This window comes from Gymnoscopelus braueri (genome assembly GCF_963280865.1).
Source record: "Gymnoscopelus braueri genome assembly, chromosome: 16".
NCBI classification, from domain to species: domain Eukaryota; kingdom Metazoa; phylum Chordata; class Actinopteri; order Myctophiformes; family Myctophidae; genus Gymnoscopelus; species Gymnoscopelus braueri.
Genome location: NC_137616.1, coordinates 627,692 through 653,711, shown reverse-complemented (window position 1 = coordinate 653,711; position 26,020 = coordinate 627,692). Strand labels below are relative to the sequence as shown.

Sequence of the window (26,020 nt, the reverse complement as noted above, 5' to 3'; positions counted from 1 at the left end):
GACGATGCTGATAAGGGAAAACAACAAGACAACACAGAAATAATCGGATATTCTTGACCTGTTCCAAACACATGATTGACACAAGGCCATGGCCGTCGTTGCCCCTCTCTTTGGCCGTGTGCCCCTCAAAAAATGACATGCCCTCACGGCCACAGTAGCCGTGGCGCCCCAGCTGCGCCAGCAGTTGATTTCACAGTTTTTCCTCTGTACGATTTTCCTGTCAATATGTTTTTGAGAGAGAGAGAGAGAGTGAGAGAGAGAGAGAGAGAAAGTACGGACCGATGTGCCCCGATTTTTTTTCTTTTTTTTTCAACAGCCAAAAGATTAATACATAAAGTGTAGGCAATCAGTATCATACAAAAGTAGAGTGACCACACCGCTCTGATGGTCAAGAAATAAATAATCCTTTTGCAAACCACATGTTCTGTTCGTTTGTCAAAAATGTAACTAAAGTCCTCGTTTAAGTTAATTGCTGTCACCTGTTATACTGCTGTGCGGAGTGTGCGAAACAGGGCAGATCCCCGCCAGGCCAGGTTGACCTACCCAGGCTCATGAAATTCATAGGCAGGCATAGTAGCCAATTAGAATTAAATCTGCTAAAACCGACTCATATACTGATACAGAACCATATATTGGCTATATATTGTCGCTGTTGGGTGGAAACATTGTATGTTCCTTTTTTTATTATTATTATTCATAAACAATTTAAAATGATGAAAATAGCCAATCTACTATAATATAATCATTCATAATTAAGAAATACTATTTGAAATAGTGAAAAATCAGTGCAAAATTAGTGCAAGTTCAATCACGTTTCATTTGAATGAAAATAACTTGTGGGGAAAATGTGATTAATGTGACCCCTACTTCAGTCAGTGAAGTCCAGGGCTGAATGTGACATATATTGAGACCAATATAACTAAATATTGGTAATTTGCCAACACATCTTTTTTATAACCCATTTATTTTGTGAAATAAATAGGTTATATTTCACTACAATATTATACTATTCTTATACTATATTAAAATAAAAGCGTCCTTAACCTTCAAGTTAAATTCATTATTTCCGTTTCTTTTATGGCCTTCCTGCCCTGGCATGTGGCCTTTGTGCCCTCAAACACATTACAACATCAAAGGCTAAGTGGCCTTGCCCCTAAAATGACGAAATTAAAAAGATGTATGACTACAGAAGCAGACCAATCAGAACATAGCTTATCACACTCTTGGTCCTTTAATCACTCCCCTCACCTGGGGCAAAAAAAAACGTTGGGTGTATGATAAATACCGTAAATATACATTAGTTGATTTCAGACATTCAGAGTTGCATGAGCTTATCCGACCGAGTGCAGGTGTGTCAACCCCAACCACAAGGCCATGATGAGGTACTTAATATCAGAAACTAAACCATTCCCATCTCAATGCCAATAGTCTTTCAGAGGAAACAAAACAGACTAGGAAAGTGTGTTCCTCGGAGGGCAGGTCTCTGCCAAGCCAGGTTATCTACCCAGGTTCCGCACATTTTGGAAGGCAGTTATAGACAATTGGAACAGTATGAGAAATCTGGCTTATACTGTACATCTTTATCACATGACTTCAGAGATACTGTGTACCGATGTGTGTGAGTTTTGGACAAAGGTTGTAGGAGTTGTAGCAAAAAGTGTGTTTTGAAGGAAACGCTAATCTAGTTGGCACAAAATAGTCTGCAATGACTCAAATAAAAAAAGACTATATAGAATATTCTACCAAACCACAGCAAATTTGTTACAGCATCTCTATTCAAGTCTCAAAACAGAGACCGATAACATCTGAAGGATGCCATTACAATGTAAACCTTTGTAGACTCCAGAATGTCCAGAATGTCTCCCCATTCTTCGCTCTCTGCACTGGGGTGTTCACAAAAGTCTGAGTAGATGATAAAATTACCCCAAACATGGGGTCACAACAAGTAACAATGACATTCATAACTAACCACAGTATTAATGTTAAATCATTAATAATACTTAGAGTAGCCATACTAACCACAATATTGATGTTAAGTAACCATTGTATTTATAAAAACTAAGATGAGAGAACATATTACTCCAGTTCTAGCTTCACTACATTTGCTTCCAGTTGTTTTTAGGCTTGATTTTAAAATTATTTTACTTGTTTATAAAGCTCTAAATGGTCTGGCACCTTCCTACCTCTATGACTGCCTGCCTAGATATGTTCCAAACAGCCCCCTCAGGTCTTCTAGTGCTGACCTGCTCGAAGTGCCTACAATGACATAAAAAACACGGTGAAGCAGCATTCTGCTTCTACGGGCTGACGGCGTGGAATAAACTCCCATTACACCTAAGACAGGCAGCCTCTGTGAATAGCTTTAAAGCACAGCTCAAGACCTATTCCTTCACTCTTGCTTACTTTTTGCTTTTATGTTGTTTTATGCTTTTGCTTTTCTTTTTGCTTTAGTTTTTTTTAATTAATTGTACTTTTTCTTTAATTGTATTCTTGCTCTGTAAAGCACTTTGAGCTGTCATGAAAGGTGCTATACAAATAAAGTTTAATATTATTATTATTATTATTATAACTAACCACACTGAAAATGTTTAGTAACCACCTATTAATAACTATCCACAGTATTAATGTTAGATGTTCTTACATTTATACTGACAGTTGTGGTTAATCTCTTCCTTTCTTTCTTTCTTTCTTTCTCAGTCAGACTTGCAGACTGTCCTTCTTTCTCTATCCAAGTTTATTCATGAAGCACATTTCAAAACATCTGAGTTGACCATAGTTCTCTACAGTCAATAAATGAAATAGAAGCACAATAAAACACAAATTAAGTCTGTCAAACTTGGTTAAAAGCCAAGGAATAGAAATACGTTTTAAGACAAAGTTTTAAAATCAGGTCGCGTGGGGGCCAGCCTGACAGAAAATAATCAATACCATTATGAAGAAATACTCTGTAAAAGTCCGGTATTCAAAATGTACTTGAAAAGGACAAAAGTATTGGTATCAAAGAGTACCAAAATGTACCAAAAGTACTCACTATGCAGAATGTCCCATTTTGCAAGTCTCCATTATGTATAAAATTCAATGAAAATAGCAGATCTACAAGCTCGCAATGGTACAGCACTTGAGCAAATGTGCTTAGTTACTTTCCACCACTGATTATTACACAGACAATATTGTAAAATGCCTTCAGCTAAAGAAAGCTCTATTGTGTGAAAAGCTGTGATGTGTAATATTATTTTGTGTAATTGTTAAATAATACATAAAACAGTCCAAATGGATGCAATGTTTTCAAAATGCATGGTCCAGTGGAGGTTATGATTTTATAATGTACAAAATGCAGTCTTTCACTCCTAAGGACCTTCCTCACCAAGCACTTTATCTCGTTCATAAATATAACTGTATCGTTCACCACCACTTGAGTTCAAATGATTTTTAAAACAATATATTAATATAGTTCTAGTGTTTGCTGTGGACGGCCCTTATACTTTTCAACATCGCAGTTCACATTTCAAGTTCATAATTTGTATATGTATAACACTCAGGCTGGATGTGTTTTAACATTGTGTTGATGTTAAAACATATAGTGACATAGAATAAAGCTCTCAAAGGGGCTGTAAGTGTTTTTTTTGTTTTGTTAAAATAAGTGTTATAGCTCTACATGTATATTCTGATAGAAAACATTGCTATGTTTATTCAGTAACAGTCTCTCCCTGTCTCTCCAGCTCTTTAGTTAACTACATTTTCAGGTCAGGATTTAATTTCGTCCAATCAGGAGAGAGGACTACACAGGACACAGGATAAACAAGTGAAATTGGAAGAGATGAAACAAGGAGACACATTTGGAACTGGAACACAAGCTAAAGGGACATTCACACTCACACCAAGCAGCAAGCACGATAACGATAATTGTAAACATGCCATTCAAAAAAAAGAAACCGTTCTAACTGAAGTGGACAGCAGCGTCCACAGCACGACAACTCTGTGCCGCGCTATGAGCTTGTATATCTGCTATTTTTGAATAGCCCAAAGCAAAATTAAAATGACAGCGATGCGTTCCCGGTCTTAGTGGGTTTTAGAGCACAGTGTGATGGACCTACCTTCAGTGTGCAGGGTAGATGCAGCAGTGTAGCAGTCTGCTCTCCATCCACACAGAGCTGCTGTATACATTCTGATGACTGTGATATGATGAGCTTCCCATAACAGGGGAGATACGTTACTGCTGGAATCTGCTGTGATCACCACACAGACACACACACACACACACACACACACACACACACACACACACACACACACACACACACACACACACACACACACACACACACACACACACACACACACACACACACACACACACACCTCTGCCAGCAACACTTCAATCTGCTCCTGTGATCACCACTTCACGTGTGCTTCAACTCGTGGTGGTGGAAAGTAACTAAGTACATTTACTCAAATTCTGCACTTAAGTCCAATTTTGAGGTACTTTTACTTAACTTGAGTATGTCCCGTTTCAATACTTTATACTTCCACTGCATTACATCTCAGAGACAAAATATTTGAAAACTGTAGTTACAAGTTACTTTGTAGATATCGATTGTTATTACAGTACATTTACAGTTCAAGCCCTACTTTAAACTTTGAAAATAACAATGCTCAAGCTCGCAATGTGATGCGTTGTGAACTTGTAGATTGGCTATTTTCAACAAAAAAAGAATACTGGAAAAAAGAAAAGAAAACAATATATACTTTTACTTTGGTACCGTAACTATATTTTCATGCCAATACCTTTGTACTTTTACTCAAGCAAATTGTTGCTTGAATATAGGCCTTTTATTTGAATATTTCTACATTGTGGTATTTCGTCTTTGTCGGGTGGAAACCTCATTATGTCCAAAACTGTTACTTTTCAGGATTCAAATTCAAAAACGGCAAAAGTAGCAGTTCTACAAGCTCAAAAGCTTGCAGATCTGCTACTTTTGAGGCTTCTGTGTGACGCTGTAGTATGGTCAAGTAGGAATTTACGAAAAAACACAAAAAGTTAGATTATGGAGATAAGAGGCAACATATTACTACATTTACTCAAGTAAAAATCAGAGTACTTCTACCAACACTGCTTTCTCCACTGTGTTGTGTGTGTGTGTTGTGATCACCTCTTCACGTGCACTGTTCCACTCACATGCACGCTGGCCTCTGCCAGCCAGCAGTTCACACAGATGGCGAGGACAAGGTCTGCCCCAGTGCCCCCCAATGCACTGCTTCTCAACCTAAACATATATATCAAATGGGGGTTTGTGGTCTAATGCAGTGGTTCTCAAAACCTTTTCATGTCAAGGACCCCAAAATGAATACGTGGACTCCCACGTGGACTCCTACCTCAAAATACATTCTACATTTTTCAGATTTTTCCATGATTCTTTTTTTTTATTAAATAGCAGATCTACAAGCTCACAACGCATCAGACGCGCTTGCAAGCTTGTAGATCTGCTGTTTTCAAATAGCCCATTTATATAGAGGTTAAACTGATTTTGATGCTATATTAACCCAATTTGCTGGGGACCCCCTGAAAGCTCCTCAAGGCCTGGGGGTCCCGGGACCCCACTTTGAGAACCACTTGTGGCCTAATACATATTAAACCTGGGGGTCTACGGTTGAGGACCACTGCTATGATGGATGGTGCTTCAGTTGTCAGATTACCGACACTGTCTGCCAAACTGACACCTGTTGTCAACTCTGATGTCACTCTGATGAGACCTGATCCTCAGAGGTAAGCTGGGGTCGTCTCTCTCACACACACACTCTCTCACACACACACACACACACACACACACACACACACACACACACACACACACACACACACACACACACACACACACACACACACACACACACACCATAAGCCAAATTCCAATACCCAAAATCTCGGCCACTGGCTCACTCACACTCGGTCACTCCAGCATGGCAGTGTTACGGTGAAATTGGTGACCTGCCGAAATATGTGACCATCTTGTGGTCTTCACATAACTTACGTGGAGGTCTTTAAATACGTGGCCTAAATGCCGCTAGGTTGAACTCAGCTAATAAACAAACCGCAATGATTTACTTTCGGACACTGACACTATGTGATGTCTACACGATTGTCACATATTTTGGCAGGTCACCAATTTCACCGTAACACCGCCATGCTGGAGTGACCGAGTGTGAGTGAGCGAGTGGCCGAGATTTTGGGTATTGGAATTCAGCGATTATAGAGTGTTTGTTCACCAACAGGGGTCTCCCTGTCTCTCCAGCTCTTTAAGAAACAGAAAATACATTTTCAGGTGGGTAGCCAATTTCATCCAATCAGGAGAGAGAACCCATCATCAGCTTAAATTGTATAGTTTTCCAGTTAGCTGTGAGGGAATTTGGCCGAAATCATCAAGATCGTGCACTTGGTGACTACTTTTTGATTTTTGGCATGGTGTTAGGTATGGGCATAAGGTTTTCAAAAACCATCGCAAGCAAGTTGGGATCGCCCCCTATTGGTCTGTTTGCAATGAATCCAATATTAGATAGGTATGGTTGAAACCCCAAACAATTGATGGAAGAGATTTTTCAATGGATTCTGTTACTATTGGGTATGCTAAATAACATACAAAAAAAAAAGGAAAATCGAACTTCTAGAAACACATAATTTTCAAGTTGGCGTCCACGATGGCTGGTGGGAGCTTAAGTTATTGTATGTTATTATGTTATATACCCAATAGTAACAGAATCCAAAATCTCTTGCATCATTTATTTGGGGTTTCAACCATACCTATCTAATATTGGATTAATTGCAAACAGACCACTAGGGGGCGATCCCAACTTGCTTTGCGATGGTTTTTGAAAACCTTATGCCCATACCAAAAATCAAAAAGTAGTCACCAAGCGCACGATTCTTATGAATTCCCTCCCAGGTAAGTTCCAATTGTGTCTGCTCATGTCTTTGTATCATCACTTCCAATGCATTTATTTGATCCTGTATGCTGTATGACTTCTCTCTCCTGATTGGATGGAGTTGGTATCCTGACCTGAAAATGTATTTTCTGTTTCCTAAAGAGCTGCAGAGACGGGGAGACCCCTGTTACTGATCAAACACTCCCTGTTCTGGGCATGTCATAATAGACCAACATTCAGCAAGAATAGTCTCAAACATTTGGCAAAAGTAGGGGAACACTTGGAAATACTAAGGGAACATTCAGCAAAAATAGTCAAACATTAAGCAAAACATACATAGGGGAACATTCAGCAAAAATAGGGGAACATTCGTCGAAAATAGTCAAACATTCTGAAAAAATAAGGGAACATTTGGAAAAAATAGGGGAATATGGAAAAGCCTTTAGTTGCTGCATTAACTCCACTCTGACACCAACATGTTATCTTAGCAGTGTTTATTGACTGCATGTGATTACAACATCAACTGCAATAACATGCTTTGTTGTTTGTTTGGTCCATGACAGTGTTTGTGTGTTTGTGTGTGTGTGTGTGTGTGTGTGTGTGTGTGTGTGTGTGTGTGTGTGTGTGTGTGTGTGTGTGTGTGTGTGTGTGTGTGTGTGTGTGTGTGTGTGTGTGTGTGTATACACCTGGTCCAGGCAGTGTCTTAATAAAGAAGCACATTATATTTATGACACACAGCTGAGTATAGTTATAGGATTATTTACATATTCTGGGATGATGTTCAAGCCTCCTGCATTGCACACAGGGTTTGCACTGGGTGAGTGGTTATAGCCTAGTATAGGGATGGTATCGCAACTTAACCAAACAAATTAGTACCTGTAAACTAATGTTACATTAATATTTTGTCAACTTAAAGAAATGTAACGAATAGTAACCTCTCCTACGTTTGACATGACAACACAAAGTAAAGCAGTAGCAGTGAAAGTGTGTTGTACGCTTTATTCATAGGAACATCCTGGAATTATTATGGGTACCCGATTCCCACAAATGTTAATTTGGTTCCTATACTTGGAAATGTCCAACTCTAGTACAGTGGTTGTCAAACTTTTACATTTCAAGGACCTTTCATTACTCTGTGTACATTCATTACTGAGTGTACAAATGTACATGTGTACACTCTCAGAGTTACAGACCTGTAAGGGTCCATTTGGAACCCCCCACAAGGAAACCTGAGGGTCCCCGGACCCCACTTTGTGAACCACTGTCTACCACGAGTCTACTTAATAAATCTCTACAATGTCTTGGTCAGGTTTCAGGGTGGATTGGCTTACATTTACAGTAGTAATAGTTAGTCATTTTCATTTGCTCAGAAAAGGCATGGAGCATCATTACAGGTTTTAATGACTTACTAGATCGTTACTAATTGTTTTTTATAACAACTTCAGGGCAGATGTTATGTCATTTTCATTGCGTACGCACAGAAACTGATAAGAAAAGGCCTGCAAAGCTACCATTTAACCACAATCCACCTCAACAAATAAAGAAATATAAACACTGTAGGGTTATTCAAAGAAGGAATGGAATGTGAAATCGCAAAAAAATTATTTAAAAAAAACATTTTTGCGTCACACAAGTCACAGGCGTCAATAAAGGGCGACAATAAAGACAAGTTAGCGTTAACTTAATTACTTCCTGGTTGTGTTTACTTCCTTGGTTGTATTTCCACTCTGGTGTTTACTTCTTGGTTGGGTCGACCACGCGGCCCATGTAGAGGATGCTAGATGTTTGCTGATGATAAATGAGGAAGAGGAAGGGTCTGTTGACGGTCAGACGAGGAGGAAGGCTGCTAAAGACGTTAGTAGCGACCCCTTCTGCTGAACTGCTTTCATCGACATTAATGGCTGCCCGCTGGATCACCTGACAGGAAAACACACAGTGTCACATGACTATACAAACTACGCACACACGCGTTTGTTTATTTTCCCTCTCGCTCTCTTTGATCTCCAGTTAGAGAGAGAGAGAGAGATAGATAGAGAGAAAGAGTGTGTGTGTGTGTGCGCGCGCGTGTGAGAGAGAGGAAAGCAGGGGATGAGAGATGGAACTGACAGGAACTGTATAGAGCACCGAAGTCTGACGTCACTGTCACTAGAGGGCGCTGTTTCACAGGTTTGTGGCTTTATTTTTTTTGTTGAAATCCCCATTTGGGAATCTTAGATCACGTCATATAAGAACTGTGTTCCAAACATAAACACACCACCCTGGCTGGCTCTGCATCGCAACCTGGCGTCTGTGAGAGAAACAAGCAACCAGCGTCATCTCGTTCTGCATTAGCGGTAGCTTATGAGGGACATTCAGCGCATGTTTGAGTATCATGAGACTCCACAATGAGTACTAGGAGAAAAAAAACAGACTTTGCATTTGTTAAAATAGGCAATTTTCACTCTTACACACTCTCCCATTATGCCGCTGCAAGGGGTCTGCAGAATGGACAACAGGGGAAGATCTGGAATTATTCAACGTTCCTTTGTATGTTGGTGAGTGATTAGCGACACATCAAACATACAACCTAAAATGACCGGATCTCTCCTTTAACTATGACATCATTTTTGTATGCTATCTGCTTAATACAGAATTATTTGAATCGTTGTATAATACAAAACCATATGTTTTGAATCTCGTTTATTATTAGTGTTATTCATATTGTCTGTTGCCTAAATTCATTAGCCTCTGCTCTAAACAATAAAGCCCCCCTTAGCTCTCCTAATCACAACTCCCTGGAGCCACCACTGTGTGTGTGTGATATACAAACTAATCTTACCATAATACAATAATTGTTTAGTTTATCACTATCTAACATTCTATATAACATCAGCAGTGAGTTTAGGAGAGGGAGGGGCACAGCTTGCTTCCTACACTACAGAACACATTGCAGGACAACAGGACGTCAAAGACAGAAACATTACCAGCTGAGAGTTAATTTGTGCTCATTCTCTGTGGTTAAATACACAGGCAGCTTGCTTGTTCAAAGCGGCCGTTGGTTTCACTCGAGTAACGAGTGCTTGTTACTCTGATGTTAAATAACGAGGCAATGTACACATTCGGGTTGAAAATATATCCTCTGCAGTATCACTACTATAATCTAATTTAAGATGTACAAGAAACCCTCTCTGACTGTTCTGAGTATGAACGTTAAGAGTTTGATGCTGTTTGACTACTATACGGCTTCTCTCCACCGATGCTGCAGCGTGCAGCCTGCTGCTCTGTGAGACAGCAGAGCGTTTGTGAGGGAGGAGGAGGGAGGGGCCACATCTGACTCTCTTAAAGAGAAGAGAGACAGGTAGATAGACTGCTCTTGGTCACATTATTATTGCGTCTTCAATATCGGTGAAAATAATCTGTTTTTTTTTGATTGGTACAGATATGGCATTTTACGGGCAATATCGGCCGATTTCAATACGTTACCGATATAATCGTGCATCCCTAGTAGTTTTGAAGAAAACGCATTAAAGCGGCACTATGTAACTTTTTTTTATGAATACAATGTCATTTTATCCAATCTGTATTAGTAGAGTATATCAATACAATATAACGTATACAATCTGTATAGTAGAGTATGTTAATACAATATAACTTATACAATCTGTATAGTAGAGAATGTTAATACAATATAACTTATATAATTGGTGGTTGTATTTTGTCTCCCTGCTCTTTCATTGAGACATTTAGATCGTGTCAAAGGTCATGTATCACCTAGACACAGGATCTAACACCAATGTTGGCCTGATGGTCAAGATTCAATTTATCCCCTGAGCAAGCAGGCAGGCTATTAAAAGTTCTATGTGTGTGTGTGTGTGTGTGTGTGTGTGTGTGTGTGTGTGTGTGTGTGTGTGTGTGTGTGTGTGTGTGTGTGTGTGTGTGTGTGTGTGTGTGTGTGCGTGTGGTACACTAACCTGTGTGAGTTTGAGTGTTGCGTCTCCTCCTATACCAGACAGGTCAGCAGAGTCCTGGAAGACCTCAGAGATTCCCAGCTTCTGCAGAATCCTCCCAAGATCATAGGACTGTTCCAACTGGAAGCGGGGGAACTGCACCTCCAGTTTACTGTCATACGCACACGCACACTTAATTTCGCTATATATTTTTTTTAAAATATTAACAATAGCAGATCTACAAGCTCACAAAGCGTCACTTATTGCTTTTAGGAGCTTTTACTTTTATGTGACACTGCAGTATGATGTAGTAGGGCATTCAATTATAAAATAAACCATAAAAAGTTGAAATATGGAGATAAGGTTTCTGCCCGACAGCAACAATATACTACACACACCTAGTACGTATATATGGAATAAAGCAAAATAAAACTGTTGCTGCGTTTCTACATACAGCCAAACAGTTGAAGAAATCACGGATTTAGGCTTTAACCTTTGCTTTTATGACATTTCTGAGACCATTCATGTTTATTTCAAATACTCTTTCATCTTAGAATAACTAATAACTGAAAATAGCAGATCTACAAGCTCACAACGTGCCGCAGCGTGGTATGTTGTGAGCTTGTAGATCGGCTATTTTCGGTGCACAACATGCTTCCATAGAAGACATGTTGTGTGTGTGTGTGTGTGTGTGTGTGTTATAAAAATGTACCAATAACCAATGAAAAGTATTAAGAGCTTGTGACTAAATAATAACTACATTGGATCCATTGAAACACAGGTTATACATTTCCTGAAAAGTAACAGTTTTGAAGATATATACTGTACATACATACATACATACATACATAGATACACTGTATGCATATGGCCGTGTGTTTGTCCATTCATGCGTGTGCATGCATGTGTATGTGCGTGAGTGTGTGCACGCCCGTGTGTGCATGCATGTGTGTGTGCGCCGCAGTGGTGGAAAAAGTACTCAAATTCTTTACTTAAGTAAAAGTATCAATACTGCGATATAGAAATACTCTGTTACAATTAAAAGTCCAGAATTAAAAATGTACTTCAGTAAAGTACAAAAGTATTGGCATCAAAATTTACTTTAAGTACCAAAAGTAAAAGTACTAAAATGTTTGAAAATAGCAGATGTACAAGCTCACAACGTGTTGCGTTGCGACGCGTTGTGAGTTGTAGATCGGCTATTTTCAAATAGCCTAGGTATAAAATAGGGCTAGTGGTTGTGGTTGATGTAAGTTTCATAATATCAACATTTATATCTGAAAAGTAACTAGTAACTAGTAAAAGTATTGGAGATTGGAAATGCTCAAGTAAAGCACAAATACCTCAAAACTGTACTTAAGTAAATGTACTTATTAACTTTCTACCACTGGTGTGCGGGTGTGTCTGTGTGTGTGTGCGTGTGCGTGTGCGTGTGCGTGTGCGTGTGTGTGTGTGTGTGTGAGAGTCTCACGTCTTCTTCAGCTGTCTGAGCCATCCTTGGACCTGCTCATAGGTGATCTGTTCCTCCACAGAGCTCAGGTCTACGTTCTCGTCGGGCAGCAGAACCAGCATGGCCGCTCCGTCCGCCATGGGCAGCTTCAGGACGCCCAGCTTGAGCAGGCGGTCGTAGGCCAGGTGGAACTTGTCTGAGCGGAACATCATGGGCACCTGTGTGTGTGTGTGCGAGCGCAGCGGGCGATTGAATTAATCAATTTAACCCATTAAGACCGGGAACGCATCTGTGTCCTTTTAAGACCTCTTTGGCTATTAAAAAATAGCAGATTTACAGTGCCGCGCTACGAGCTTGTAGATCTGCTATCTTTTTTTAATCGTGAAAATGTGTGCAAATCTTTGAATATATATTTATACTTTTAAAGCAAACATTTTTAACTCAAATCTTTTATTCTGGGGGTCCCTGGAATAACATATTTATATTATGTTATATGTTATATATTATATTTTATTTATATTATATTTAATGCATATCATTTTGGGGGTCCTTGACATGAAAAAGTTTGAGAACCACTGATTATAGCAACATAAGTTTTTTAGGATTTAGAAGACATTTGTAGAATCCCCCCAGAAGCAAAGATTTGAGTTACAAATGTTCGATTTAAAAAAATACTGTATACATTCAAAGATTTGCACAAATGTTCATGATGTAAAAAAACTTTGAGCTTGTATATCTGCTATTTTTGAATAGCCAAAGACATCTTAAAATGACACAGATGCGTTCCCTTCCCGGTCTTAATGGGTTAATTGATAATTTAAAAAACATTATCGAGCATATGATTCGATTGGAAATCTAACCCTGTTCTGGGCATGTCGGAAACTGCAAACAAATCAAAATAATCTTCACAATTCAAAAATAGCAGATCTACAAGCTCATAGTGCGGCACCGAGTGCCACGCTACGAGCTTGTAGATCTGCTATTTTTTTTATCGTGAAAATGTGCGCAAATCATTGAATTCAGTAAATATACTTTAAAAGTGATTTTTTTTTACTCAAATCTTAGCTTCTGGGGGGTCCCTGGAACAACATGATTTGCGATAGGGGGTCTGCGGCCAAATACATATCATTTTGGGGGTCCTTGACATGAAAAAGGTTTGAGAACCACTGAATATAGCAACATATGTTTTTTCCAAAAGACATTTATGGAATCCCCCAGAAGCAAAGATTTGAGTTAAAAATGTTCGCTTTAAAAAAATAATATATATATATATATATATATTCAAAGATCTGCACACATTTTCAGGATTTTTCAAATAATAGCAGATCTACAAGCTCTACAGCTACGAGCTGGTATATCTGCTATTTTTTTAATAAGGAATCTAAAATGACACACAGATGCGTTCCCGGTCTTAATGGGTTAAAAAAATGTTTTCAAAGACTGCTTCTCAAATGATTTGATTAATCGCTGAGAAAATAATGGATGGTTTCAGCGCTACCTGTTTGATGTTATATTTGTCCACGAAGAACCTGTCGTCCTGCGTGAGTGACGAGTTGAATGGAAGACTACCTGCAAATGAGGAGAAGAAGAAAATGTGTTTGGTTTTCAAATGAACATCAGATTTGAGTGTTTTTGGCGTGTCAATGCATTTAATGCATCGACACTCCATCGATGCATTATGCATTAAATGCATCGATGCATTAAGTGGAGAAGACAACTGCAGCACCAGCTGAAGACATTCATCTTTCTAACTGTACACTGCCATCTTGTGGTGACTAGTGGTGACTAATCCTCAAACTAGACAGTGGTGGGAAAAGTACTCACATTTTTTACTCAAGTAAAAGTATCAATACTGCAATGTAGAAATACTCTGTTAAGTAAATGTCCAGGATCCAAATTTTACTTGGGTAAGTATAAAAGTATTGGTATCAAAATGTACTTAAAGTACCAAAAATAGAAAGTACTCAGGATTATGCAGAAGTCCCGTTTCACAAGTTTTCAAACGTATACAAATCTTTTGAAAATAGCAAATCTACAAGCTCACAATGGGTTGCATCGCGAGCTTGTAGATTGGCTATTTTCAAATGACCGAAATGTATATATGGGGCAAAAGTGGTTAATGTATGTTTTGTAATAATCAAAATCTACAAAGTAACTAGTAACTAAAGTTTTCAAATAATTGCAGTGGAGTAAAAGTTCAATATTTGGCTCTGGATTTAGCGGAGTAGAAGTAAAAGTATGGAAAATTGGAAATATAGTAAAGTAAGAGTACCTCAAAATTGTGCTTAACTACAGTACTTGAGTAAATGTACTTAGCTACTTTACACCACTGGGGACTGAGACACAATCCCGAAAACAAAGCCTGTGTTCTCACTCTGGTAAGAGGCCACAGTAGCCAGCAGCAGCTTGGTCTGGGGGTCCAGGCTCTGAACCATCTCCTTGATGCTGTCCGCCGTCAGGCCCTGGGCCCAGCTGTTGACGGTGTTGCGGGCGTCAGGAGAGCTGTAGGTCAGGGTCTGGGTGGTCCCGCCGTAGGGGCTCTGCACCAGGTCCTGGTAGGCAGGGGACACCGAGCTGGACGGGAGCACGGCCACGCCCTGTCTGAACGGGAACACCGCTGTGTCTCCCGACACCGCGTCTCTCAGGCTCTGGAACAGTGCTGCACGGACACACAGACACAGACACAGACACACACACACACACACACACACACACACACACACACACACACACACACACACACACACACACACACACACACACACACACACACACACACACACACACACACACACACACACACACACACACACACGTTTGTATTACTACACTTGTGAGGACATCAACATTTTAGGACCTCATTAACCCACTCAATCCGGGAACGCATCTGTGTCATTTTATATTTTAGCTAGAACAATTATTTTTATACTTTGGCTTCTCAAAAATAGCAGATGTACAAGCTCATAGTGCGGCTATGAACTTGTGGATCTGCTATTTTTGGAAAATCTTGAACATTTGTGCAAATCTTTGAATAGTTTTTATTTTAAACATAAACTCAAATATTTGGTTCTGGGGGGGGTCCCTGGAACAACATATTTTAATGGGGGTCGGCGGCCAAGAGCATGTCATTTTGGGGGGTCCTAGACAAGAAAAGGTTTGAGCACCACTGATATAGCAACAATAGTTTTTCAGAAAAATGTAAGACATTTGTTGAGACATTTGACATTTACAAATGTTCGCTTAAAAAATATATGTATTCAAAGATTTGCACACATTTTCTAAAATAGCAGATCTACATTTTACAGTTTAGGCATTTAGCAGACGCTCTTAATCCAGAGCGATTTACAGTAAGCAAGGACACAAGATAATACATCATAATACACATAATACATCAAATGTATAAAAATTGTAATCTAATAATAAAGTCATACATAGTAAACCAATAATCTAATAATAACTAATACATACGTAAACCAAGAACCTATCATCAGCCTACATTATACACACTGTAGGATGACAGGTCAACAATGACCTGGCATCTGTCTACATAACATGCTATCTAAGTTACATTTTAGCCTTTGCATAATCCTGCAAGGTCGTCAAGGCTAGGGCAAGTGCTACGGGCTGAGATGGAGTCTGAAGAGGTGAGTCTTCAGATTACGGCAGAAGATCGGGAGTGAGTCTGCAGTTGATTCCATTTTTCATGCTGTATTCCATTAAGATTCACAGACAAGAGCGGCAGGAGGGAGAGAGGGGGATGACATGACATACAGTAAAGTGCCTCAGGCGGGCTTCGAACCTGGTACGTTCTGTGCGTCCAGCCCCGTGAGTCCGAGACCCGCCAGTAGCTCCTGTTTGGTGGAGCCCTCAGAACCGGCCATCAGAGCTGCTATGCCAGACGACACCACCAGAGGGCAGAGCAGCACGTTGTCGTCGGTCTGGCTGGACACGGAGCGATACAGGCGAGCTGCGAAGTCCCCCAGACCGGTGGTCAACCCCTGGACCGCGGCCTCGTCCGGGGCCTGGGAGGAGGACGCGCTGACGAAGAGGAGGAGGAGGAGGAGGGAGACGGTGGGACGCCCCATGGCTCCACTGCTTTCTGGAAAACAGGAAAATACACATGGTTCTCAATCATGAGGGAAGATTTGTCAGCATTTGCCAGTGGTGGAAAAAGTACTCTAATGTTTTACTAAGTGAAAGTATCAATACTGCAATGTAAAAGTAATCTGTTTCAAGTAAAAGTCCGGAATTCAAAATTTACTTGAGTAAAAGTAAAAAGTATTGGTATCAAAATGTACTTATAGTACAAAAAGTAAACATACTAAAATGTTTGAAAATAGCAGATCTACAAGCTCTCGTTGTGAGCTTGAAGATCGGCTATTTTCAAATAGCCTAGGTATAAAATAGGGCTAAAGTGGTTAATGTATGTTTTATAATGTAATAATTTATATCTGCAAAGTAACTAGTATAACGTTTTCAAATAATTGTAGTGGAGTAAAAGTACAATATTTGCCTCTGAGATGTAGTGGAGTAGATGTAAAAGTATTGGAAATTGGAAATACTCCCGTAAAGTAAAAGTACCTCAAAATTGTACGTAAGTACAGTACTCGAGTAAATGTACTTAGTTTGATTGACTGATTGAATTGATTGATTGATTAATTGAATACTTTATTTAGAAAGACATGGAAACAGTACATGGAAGTACAATTCACAATACAAGGTCCTCTAAACTGGATCGCTCATAAAAGCACAAGGCTTATTTAAAATGAGATCCCTGTGCACTCAAATCATGATAACGTTTAAGAAGACATACAAATATACACTACTATGCAGAACATCATACAATCAGCTTACAGGTTACTGGTATGAAAAACAAGAAATATGTACAATAGACAATTTTAGGAGGAGGGGAGGGGGGAGGGTAGGTTAAGACTTTGACAGGGGCCAGTTTGGAATTGCAGCCTCCTGAAGGTGATTCTTTATGGCAGTTTTGAAAGTGAGAAGGGTTTTACACTCCTTTACTCCTTTGGGTAGGGCAGTTACTTTACACCACTGGCCCAAACAGGGATGCCATATGGTTGAAAGGGGCTGAACAGTTGTTGTGGAACATCTTTTGTTTTACCACCTGTTTCTACTAGGCTATCAGCTATCTATAGGAACATGTTCAATACCTTTGCTTGATTGATATTGATTGATTGATTATTGATTACTAACAGTTTGCCAAAAAAAGCACAGAAAGTCCAGTCCCATACAAAAGGATGCTGAAAGGATTAAAACCCAAGAAAGCACTATGGCTTTTTTCAATCGGTGTCCTGTGAAAATAAATTCACATGTACACAATAATAACAACAACAACAAAAAAAACTATACCGGGAGAACAGGTCAAACACACAGTGAAATCATTTGCTCCGTACATTAAATGTAAAATAAATAAATAGGCTACATACTACATAAAACTGGCTGCGTCACTTCACCCGAAACATGGTGGTAGCTAGTTCACATGACGCTCGTCTGTCACAAGCGTCATGGCGCTACTTGTTCCTGGTTTTTGAAATTTCTACATTTACAGCCCGTACATCTACATAAACGTTCAGATTTAAAATATAAAGAGCTGACCCCACAGCCGCAGATGTAACAAGTTAAAACGCCCGGGTCTAAGTACCCACATCATCCGTATTATTCAATAAAAAGCATTTTAATCCGATCGTTGGCCATTTTCTCCGATGTTCTCCGTATGCTTTCAACTACGTGACCCTATCGGTTGGGAGGTGTACTGCACTCTGATATATTATAATTCTATAAAGAAATGGCCGCCAATTGGATTAAAATGCTTTTTATTGGACAATACGGGAAATACGGGTACTTAGACCACGGCGTTTTAACTTGTTACATCCATGGTCGTGGGGTCATTACTTTATATTTGGAATCTGAACGCTTATGTAGATGTACGAACTGTAAATGTAGAAATTTCAAAAACCAGGAACAAGTGGCGCCATGACTGTCATGATATGACAGTCATGTTTCAGGGATAGGCGGTAGCACGCTATAAATAAATTAACAGCTGAATAATTGACGCAGGAGTTTCCAGTAAAAAAAACAAACACAACGGTTATAATCTATGATCCATCCACTCTACATAATAATAAACTGATCGTGTTTGTTATAAGAAACAGATAAACATTGTCTCACACATCGATCAGGGCCTGTTTGGGTCTGATCAATCAATGAATACTGTGATCAGCTTCCATCCCAGTAACTGTACAGTACGATCAGTGCAAATAAGTGATCATTTCATGTAAATTGTAACATCAATGTAATATAAAGTGTCTTACAGTGTTGATTTTTCCGTGGTTCTGTGTGATCTTGCTGCTTCTGTTCGCGACGCACTGTGAATAACGGTGCTATGAGCAGCCCAGCATCAAGGAGACATAAACAATGGAGAAGACACATACGTCACTTTCTTTCCCAGCAAACAGATTCTTCAGAAATCGTCAGGCACCGTTTAACACACTGCATTTATTTCTGAATGATTGCATCAAATAATCAGTGGTGGAAGAAGTACTCAGATATTTTACTCAAGTAAAAGTAGCTATACCACAACATAAAAATACTCTGTTACAAGTAAAAGGCCTGTGTTGAAAATACTTTACTTGAGTGAAAGTACAAAAGTATTGGTATCAAAATATACTTAAAGTACCAAAAGTAAATGTACTAAAATGTTTGAATATAGCAGATCTACAAGCTCACAATGCGTCGCATCACGATGCGTTTTGAGCTTGTAGATCGGCTATTTTCAAATAGCCCTATGTATAAAATAGGGCTAAAGTGGTTAATGTATGTTTTATAATATATTAATTTATATCTACAAAGTAACTAAAGTTTTCAAATAATGGTAGTGGAGTAAAAAATACTATATTTGCCTCTGAGGTGTAGTGGAGTAGAAGTCAAATTATTGGAAATTGGAAATACTCCAGTAAAGTAAAAAATACCTCAAAATTGTACTAAGTAAAGTACAGTATTTAGGTAAATATTACTTTACACCACTGCAAATAATCGGTTCATCATGAAGACATGTCGCACTATTTTCTTTTTCTTTCTTGTTGTATGCACATTGTATCATTTCAACAAGCACAGAGTACATTTCTGCCAGCTGTGTTCCGTGAGCAGAAATAACGGAGCAGAAATAAGACTTCCGGTCGACGATCTCTTCAGAATAAGAGTACCCTCTAGAGCAAAAAGGAGCCATTGAAAAACGGTTAATTTGCACATTAAAACTATAAATTAAGCATTTAAACGACATATTATGTTTCTATACAACACATATTATGTTTCTGTGTAACAAAAAGGGATTTAAAACATTAATAATTTATTTAAATGGATAAATGCTGTTCAAAGGAGTGCATAGCCTATACAAATTGGACACTGGACAGGAGACGGTGCTTAGTGCCAGCACTTCTGAGGTACGCACGCGTTCGGGGAGACCCCCTCTACACCGCCACACTCTCCGCTAAGCGGGAGAGGTGTAATTTGAAAAGTGGCGGGCCGTCCATTGAGGTCAGGGGTCAGAAAAGGGCCGTTTTCAGACAATAGTGTATACAAATTGGACACTGGACAGGAGACGGTGCTTAGTGCCGGCACTTTTGAGGTACGCACGCGTTCGGGGAGACCCCCTCTACACCGCCACACTCTCCGCTAAGCGGGAGAGGTGTATTTTGAAAAGTGGCGGGCCGTCCAGTGAGGTCAGGGGTCAGAAAAGGGCCGTTTTCAGACACTAGTGTATACAAATTGGACACTGGACAGGAGACGGTTCTTAGTGCCAGCACTTCTGAGGTACGCACGCGTTCGGGGAGACCCCCTCTACACCGCCACACTCTCCGCTAAGCGGGAGAGGTGTATTTTGAAAAGTGGCGGGCCGTCCAGTGAGGTCAGGGGTCAGAAAAGGGCCGTTATTTTGAAAAGTGGCCACACAACCCCACACCATAAAAGAATACAGACAAGCTTAAGTCCTGCTTACATGTTTCACATTGGTCAAGTTGAGTAGAACATATTTTTGCAACTGTGTCCAAGATACCTTTTTGTGACACTTCAAGTGGCTGCACTATGAGTTGTGACATGTTCTTTCTAGATGGTACGGCCTGGTCACCACATTGAGTACAAATATAGCGACCAAGACTTTTAAGGCAAAGCAGGTCATTTCCAACGAAAGGAGTCCCAAGTGTGTCATCCACAAAGCTGGCTTCACACATATTGTGATTTGGTCTTTCATTGCAAAAAAACACATCCACATCATGGCCAATATCTTCCAAATTGTCCTCTATTGTGATGCCAGCATTAAGTGGTGCATCATTACATTTCACATAGAAATAAATGTACCCATGTGGTTTTGCCACTTGCAATGCATTTGCTGGTTGGAGGATGTTTATATTTGTATCATCTGCTTTAATTACAATATTGTCATAAAGCAAATGTGCCCAGAAGTGTCCGGCTTTGGCCACAGAGCCTACATGACAAATGATTGAGCCCAACTTATACTTAATTTTACTGCCGTCACAAATGGGAATTTTGATTATATCAGATGGGACTACAGGCGTGTGGAGCACCCTCCCACCATTATCAACACGGGACACAGAAAGAGTAATGACATCAGGAGCATCAATCCAACATATTTGTCTCTTCATTGCTGAACCACATGCTGTACATCTCTGTTGACCTTCACCTTCCATGATTGTGTGTTCGAAAAGAGAATTGAGGGACTCACATTTCTGTGTCAGCGGTAATGCAAAAACAGTAGGCGCGCATGAAATGCTTTCAACTTCCGATGCAAATTTTTTACAGATGTCTGTATGTTTTGCCATAGCAGTTGTTTGGACACTACAATAATGCAACCAGATTAATAATTGGTGTATCAATCAAATCTAGTGGGTCATTGTGCATTGACAAGGACAACGCTGGGATGCTCTTGACTAATTCTTGAGTGACACCTTGGATTGTTTTAGCATCAAATGTGTGCCCTGGATTTTGAAAAAACGCTTGGATGAGAGCTGCTAAATTCCCTGGCATAGATGACATCTCAACCATATAAGTAGGTGTCAACTGTTTCAATTTATCTTGTACTACTTGCAGATGCAGTATCGATTGTAGGGTTGCATTTAGCCAACAATTACTCTCGTTATTTGCAAACCTGCATATACTATTGCATATACTATTGCATATTTCCTCATTTTTGCCTCTGTTTTGTGCCTTTGTTTTGTCTGGCACACTTGCTGAGCTGTAATTTTGTGAGAAAATCTTTGAATTTGCTGGTGGCTTACGTTGAAAAGAGCGTCTCAGCTGTGGCGGCAGAGTTTTGTTTTTGTTCCACGTTTCTACAGGTGGTGGGTGTGGACGCTGTGATGCCTGTGATATCCTGTAGCCTACTTTGTCAATGAAATCTATGGCTGACTGCTTGTATAGTGAGCGTATGTGCTGTATACATTCGTCAAGTCTGTGTTTCTCATTTCGTAAAAGCAACACTTTTGTGTTTTTGAACATGGCCTCACTAATAGCTGTGCTTTTCTTACCCTGGTTTATTTGTGCAGCATAGGCTCCAGAGAATCGCTGCAAATCACCTGAGAGTAGATCTGACCATATTGGAATAGTTGGGAGGAAGTTTGAGAACAGTTTGTTTAAAATAGTTTCTCCATGGTATTGATTTTCAATTTCAACTTGTTATCTGTACGATTTGTGACTTGTCACGATCACTGGCAATATCACTAATATCACTAACCCCAGCTCCAAAAGCTTTGCCTCTCTCCCCCTGCCTCTCTCTGCCTACCAGAATAAGATGTTGGTGTGTGCCTTTATTAATGGTCTTGAAACCAGCCTATTTTCCCGTCCTGTGTCTCTCTCCGTTCCTGAGAACATTGACTGTGACCATGATGTGCCATTTTTCTAGGGCAGCCTGGAGACCATTTCTACCAAGTTCCATGAAAATCTGCCACTCTCTTCTGGAGTTATTTTCTTCTCAACAGACTCGCACACAGGAGTATTATTTTGTGTTATTGTGCTTGTCATAATTAGAAACAATTGCTGGCTGTAGGCTATTAAACGCTGACTCAAGTAACAGTCTTGCTCACTAAGAGTCAAATAAAGTCAAAGGACGGTGATAGGTATTAGGCCTACTATATAAACAAATGCGAGAACTGCAGTATTTGACACAAACCCAGTTTGACTCCAGTAAACAACACTATCATTTAACATTGAAATAGAGTATACGTTTTGTAAGTGACTATAGCAGAACCCCACAATTTTTAACATTCACAATTATAAAGAATATAAATAATGAATGAAAATAAACTTTTAAGTGCATACTTTTAGTGGCATGTCTATTACAGTACATCATGTGTACCTACCAGCTTAATATCAATCAGGCAATGGATGTGGAGCCATTTCAAAATGTGTGACATTTTCAAAGAGAACTCTGGAACTAATCTGAACAAGAATCTGTTTGTCTGAAAACAGCACATTTCTGACCTCTGACCTCACTGGACGGTCCGCCACACTTTTTTTTACGCCCCTCGGGCTTATCTGAGAGTGTGGCGTTGTAGGGGAGGTGTCCCCGAACGTGTGCGTACCTCAGAAGTGCTGGCACCAAGAACCGTCTCCTGTCCAGTGTCCATTTCGTATACACTATTGTCTGAAAACGGCCATTTTCTGACCCCTGACCTCACTGGACGGCCCGCCACTTTTCAAAATACACCTCTCCCGCTTAGCGGAGAGTGTGGCGGTGTAGAGGGGGTCTCCCCGAACGCGTGCGTACCTCAGAAGTGCTGGCACCAAGCACCGTCTCCTGTCCAGTGTCCAATTTGTATACACTATTGTCTGAAAACTGCCCTTTTCTGACCCGTGACCTCACTGGACGGCCCGCCACTTTTCAAAATACACCTCTCCCGCTTGCGGAGAGTGTGGCGGTGTAGAGGGGGTCTCCCCGAACGCGTGCGTTCCTCAGAAGTGCTGGCACCAAGAACCGTCTCCTGTCCAGTGTCCACTATTGTCTGAAAACGCCACTTTTCGGGCCTCTGACCTCACTGGACGGTCCGCCACACTTTTTTCTACACCTGTGCCGCTTAGCGGAGAGTGTGGTGGTGTAGAGGGGGTCTCCCCGAACGCGTGCGTACCTCAGAAGTGCTGGCACCAAGAACCGTCTCCTGTCCAGTGTCCACTATTGTCTGAAAACGCCACTTTTCGGGCCTCTGACCTCACTGGACGGTCCGCCACACATTTTTCTACACCTGTGCCGCTTAGCGGAGAGTGTGGCGGTGTAGAGGGGGTCTCCCCGAACGCGTGCGTACCTCAGAAGTGCTGGCACCAAGAACCGTCTCCTGTCCAGTGTCCACTATTGTCTGAAAACTGAACTTTTCTGACCTCTGGCCGGACTGGACGGCCTGCCACTTTTTATATAATATAATATATTATTATATTATAATGATCTCTCAATGTTCACCAACATTCCGTACTACTGGTCTGTATCAATTTTTTATCAAGTTCAGGGGCGCTCAGTTATGGAACAGTTCTCACACACACACACACACACACACACACACACACACACACACACACACACACACACACACATTTTGTATTACTTTTTCGGATTACATTCTTTGTATTGTATTTTAGTTTTTAAATAGGTGAGATCAACTTTATAAACCCCCCCTGCTTTATTTTTTAAATCTCACCTGCACTATCTACTATTATTATTTGTAGCATATTTTGTGGTCTATTTTATCATTGTTTATTTGCTTCTGCAATAAACAATATTATATCCTGATAATTTTCCAAGAGTGACCTGGCCTAGAGTCAGCAATATTACAACAATGGACACACAATACAAAAACAATACATATATGTAACACACACAAATCAATATCCAGTTAAAGTGCAAAACAGTGCTAAGTGCACATTTAATGGGGGTCAATAGCCAATTTCAAACTGGAACAACCTGGCACTTAGAAGTGATCTAGTATAATCCATTTAAAAAGACATACTGTACATCATAAATGTATTTTTTAAATACAATTGTGTCTTTTTTTTTTTACTTGCCACTTAGAAGTGTTTTAGTATGAGCCATTTAAAAGGCATACATCATAAATGGATTTTTAAAATAGATTTGTGTATTTTATTTTGAAGGCAACCGGAAACCTTATTTCTGCTAGCTCGAAAACCAGATGTCCTATTTCTGCTCATGGAACGGAGCTATTTCTGCCTATGGCCGCCTGACGAATCTGCCAGAGTGAATACAACTCTGTAATGTGTGATAAGGATAATGTCGTCTTTTTATTTTCCTGTACTGACTAATTAGACTGTAAAATGCATAGGTCAAATGTCACAATCATTAAAAAAATAAAAACAATTTTTTTGAAAAAGGTTATTTGTGTCGTTTGGCTGCAGTTGTCCTCATAGAGTTATAATGTATCAGTATGTTTTTTGTCGGGTTGTCCTCTCCTTATTCACATAGCTTTGCTTTGGTCAGAATGACGTCAGTTATATTAGGTTTGTTTGATATTCTGGCTCGTTGACAACGCAAACAGCGCAGCATAACCATAGTGAGTGACCCAGCTAGCCAATCACAGAACAACTGTGCCCCTGATCTATGGGGGTCATCGTTTACATTAGTGTAAAGGTGATATAAACGCAAACGAATATAATTTACATAAACAAATCTAGTTTTTCCAGATCATCTCCTCCAGTTTTTAGAACTAACTTGTGTTTGTATTTTAAATGTGACGCGTCCTGCTTTCTCTTCATATCGTTGACAAGTTGATGTTTATTGTAGGCCTACATCCTTCGTGGTTTGATGGTGAATTCTGCCATCTCGTGGCAAATTAAAGCAACTACAGTGTCATACTATGGTTTCATCTGAGCTTTATGCTGTATAAACAAACCCTCACTTTCACCTCAGACTTTGAAATAGACACATTAAGAATATAAGTATCTGCTAAATGCCTAAGATAATTACATAGATATTTAAATAATGAGACTTTTGTTAGTTTACAACTGACATTGTCTGAGCTCTGATCCCTGGTAACAGTTGCCAAGTCAGTGATTAAAATCAAATCAAATATCTCAGCTCGTCAGCCCCAATTCAACACATTTAAGGCTAGCTTTTACCTCCGAGTTAATTATTGAAGGTAGGGTAAGTGTAGGGTAGGGTAAGTTGGGTTAAAACAATTTATTTTTTGGTTTTAGCACTATATTCTGATAGTAATCATTGCTATAGTGTATTTGTTAAGTAACAGGGTCTCTCCGGCTCTTTAATAAACAGAAAATAATTTTAAGGTAGGTGACACAATTTCAGCCAACCAGGAGAGAGTGCCCATTTATCAGCTTCATTTTGATAGTGTTCCAATTTATTTGTGTCACCACTTCGAATTTCACTTGTTTGAACTGTTCCCTGTCTGAGTTTTCTATCCTGATTGGATACAATTGGTATCCTGCCTTGAATGAAATGCATTTTCAGTTTAATAAAAAGTGGAGAGACATGGAGACTCCTGTTATTGAACAAACAATATAGCATGTTAACTTTACAGGAAGTGAAAGGCTGTAGTTTCTATTAGCCTGGAATCCCAATTGATGTCACTGGTAGGCAGGTTTCTGAACTGTCCACAGCCCCATCAATGAGAGCGAGTAGATAGAAATGGGGCCATCTTATAATGAGCATTAATGAGGACCATTTATATGAAGATAA

At 39.8% G+C, this 26,020-nt stretch overlaps 1 protein-coding gene across 1 annotated transcript; it reads right to left on the bottom strand.

Annotated features, from left to right (window-relative positions):
* Positions 1 to 7,397: 7,397 nt before the first annotated feature.
* Positions 7,398 to 18,722, bottom strand: LOC308102543 (protein Z-dependent protease inhibitor-like). Its single transcript, XM_080452299.1, has 7 exons — positions 18,627 to 18,722; positions 16,094 to 16,393; positions 14,669 to 14,953; positions 13,793 to 13,863; positions 12,316 to 12,512; positions 10,869 to 11,016; positions 7,398 to 8,835 (listed from the first exon to the last, which is right to left on the bottom strand). The coding sequence occupies exons 2-7, from the start codon at positions 16,377 to 16,379 to the stop codon at positions 8,653 to 8,655; spliced, it is 1,170 nt and encodes a 389-aa protein (XP_080308425.1). The 5' UTR covers positions 16,380 to 16,393; positions 18,627 to 18,722; the 3' UTR covers positions 7,398 to 8,652.
* Between the last annotated feature and the right edge of the window lie 7,298 nt (positions 18,723 to 26,020).

Coding starts and splice junctions, on each gene's coding strand:
- LOC308102543 (XM_080452299.1), bottom strand. CDS start 16,379: ATGGGGCGTCCCACCGTCTCCCTCCTCCTCCTCCTCCTCTTCGTCAGC. Junction 14,954..16,093: donor GGACGCACAGAACGTACCAG/GTTCGAAGCCCG, acceptor GTGTCCGTGCAG/CACTGTTCCAGAGCCTGAGA. Junction 11,017..12,315: donor CTCAGACAGCTGAAGAAGAC/GTGAGACTCTCA, acceptor TGCGTATGACAG/TAAACTGGAGGTGCAGTTCC.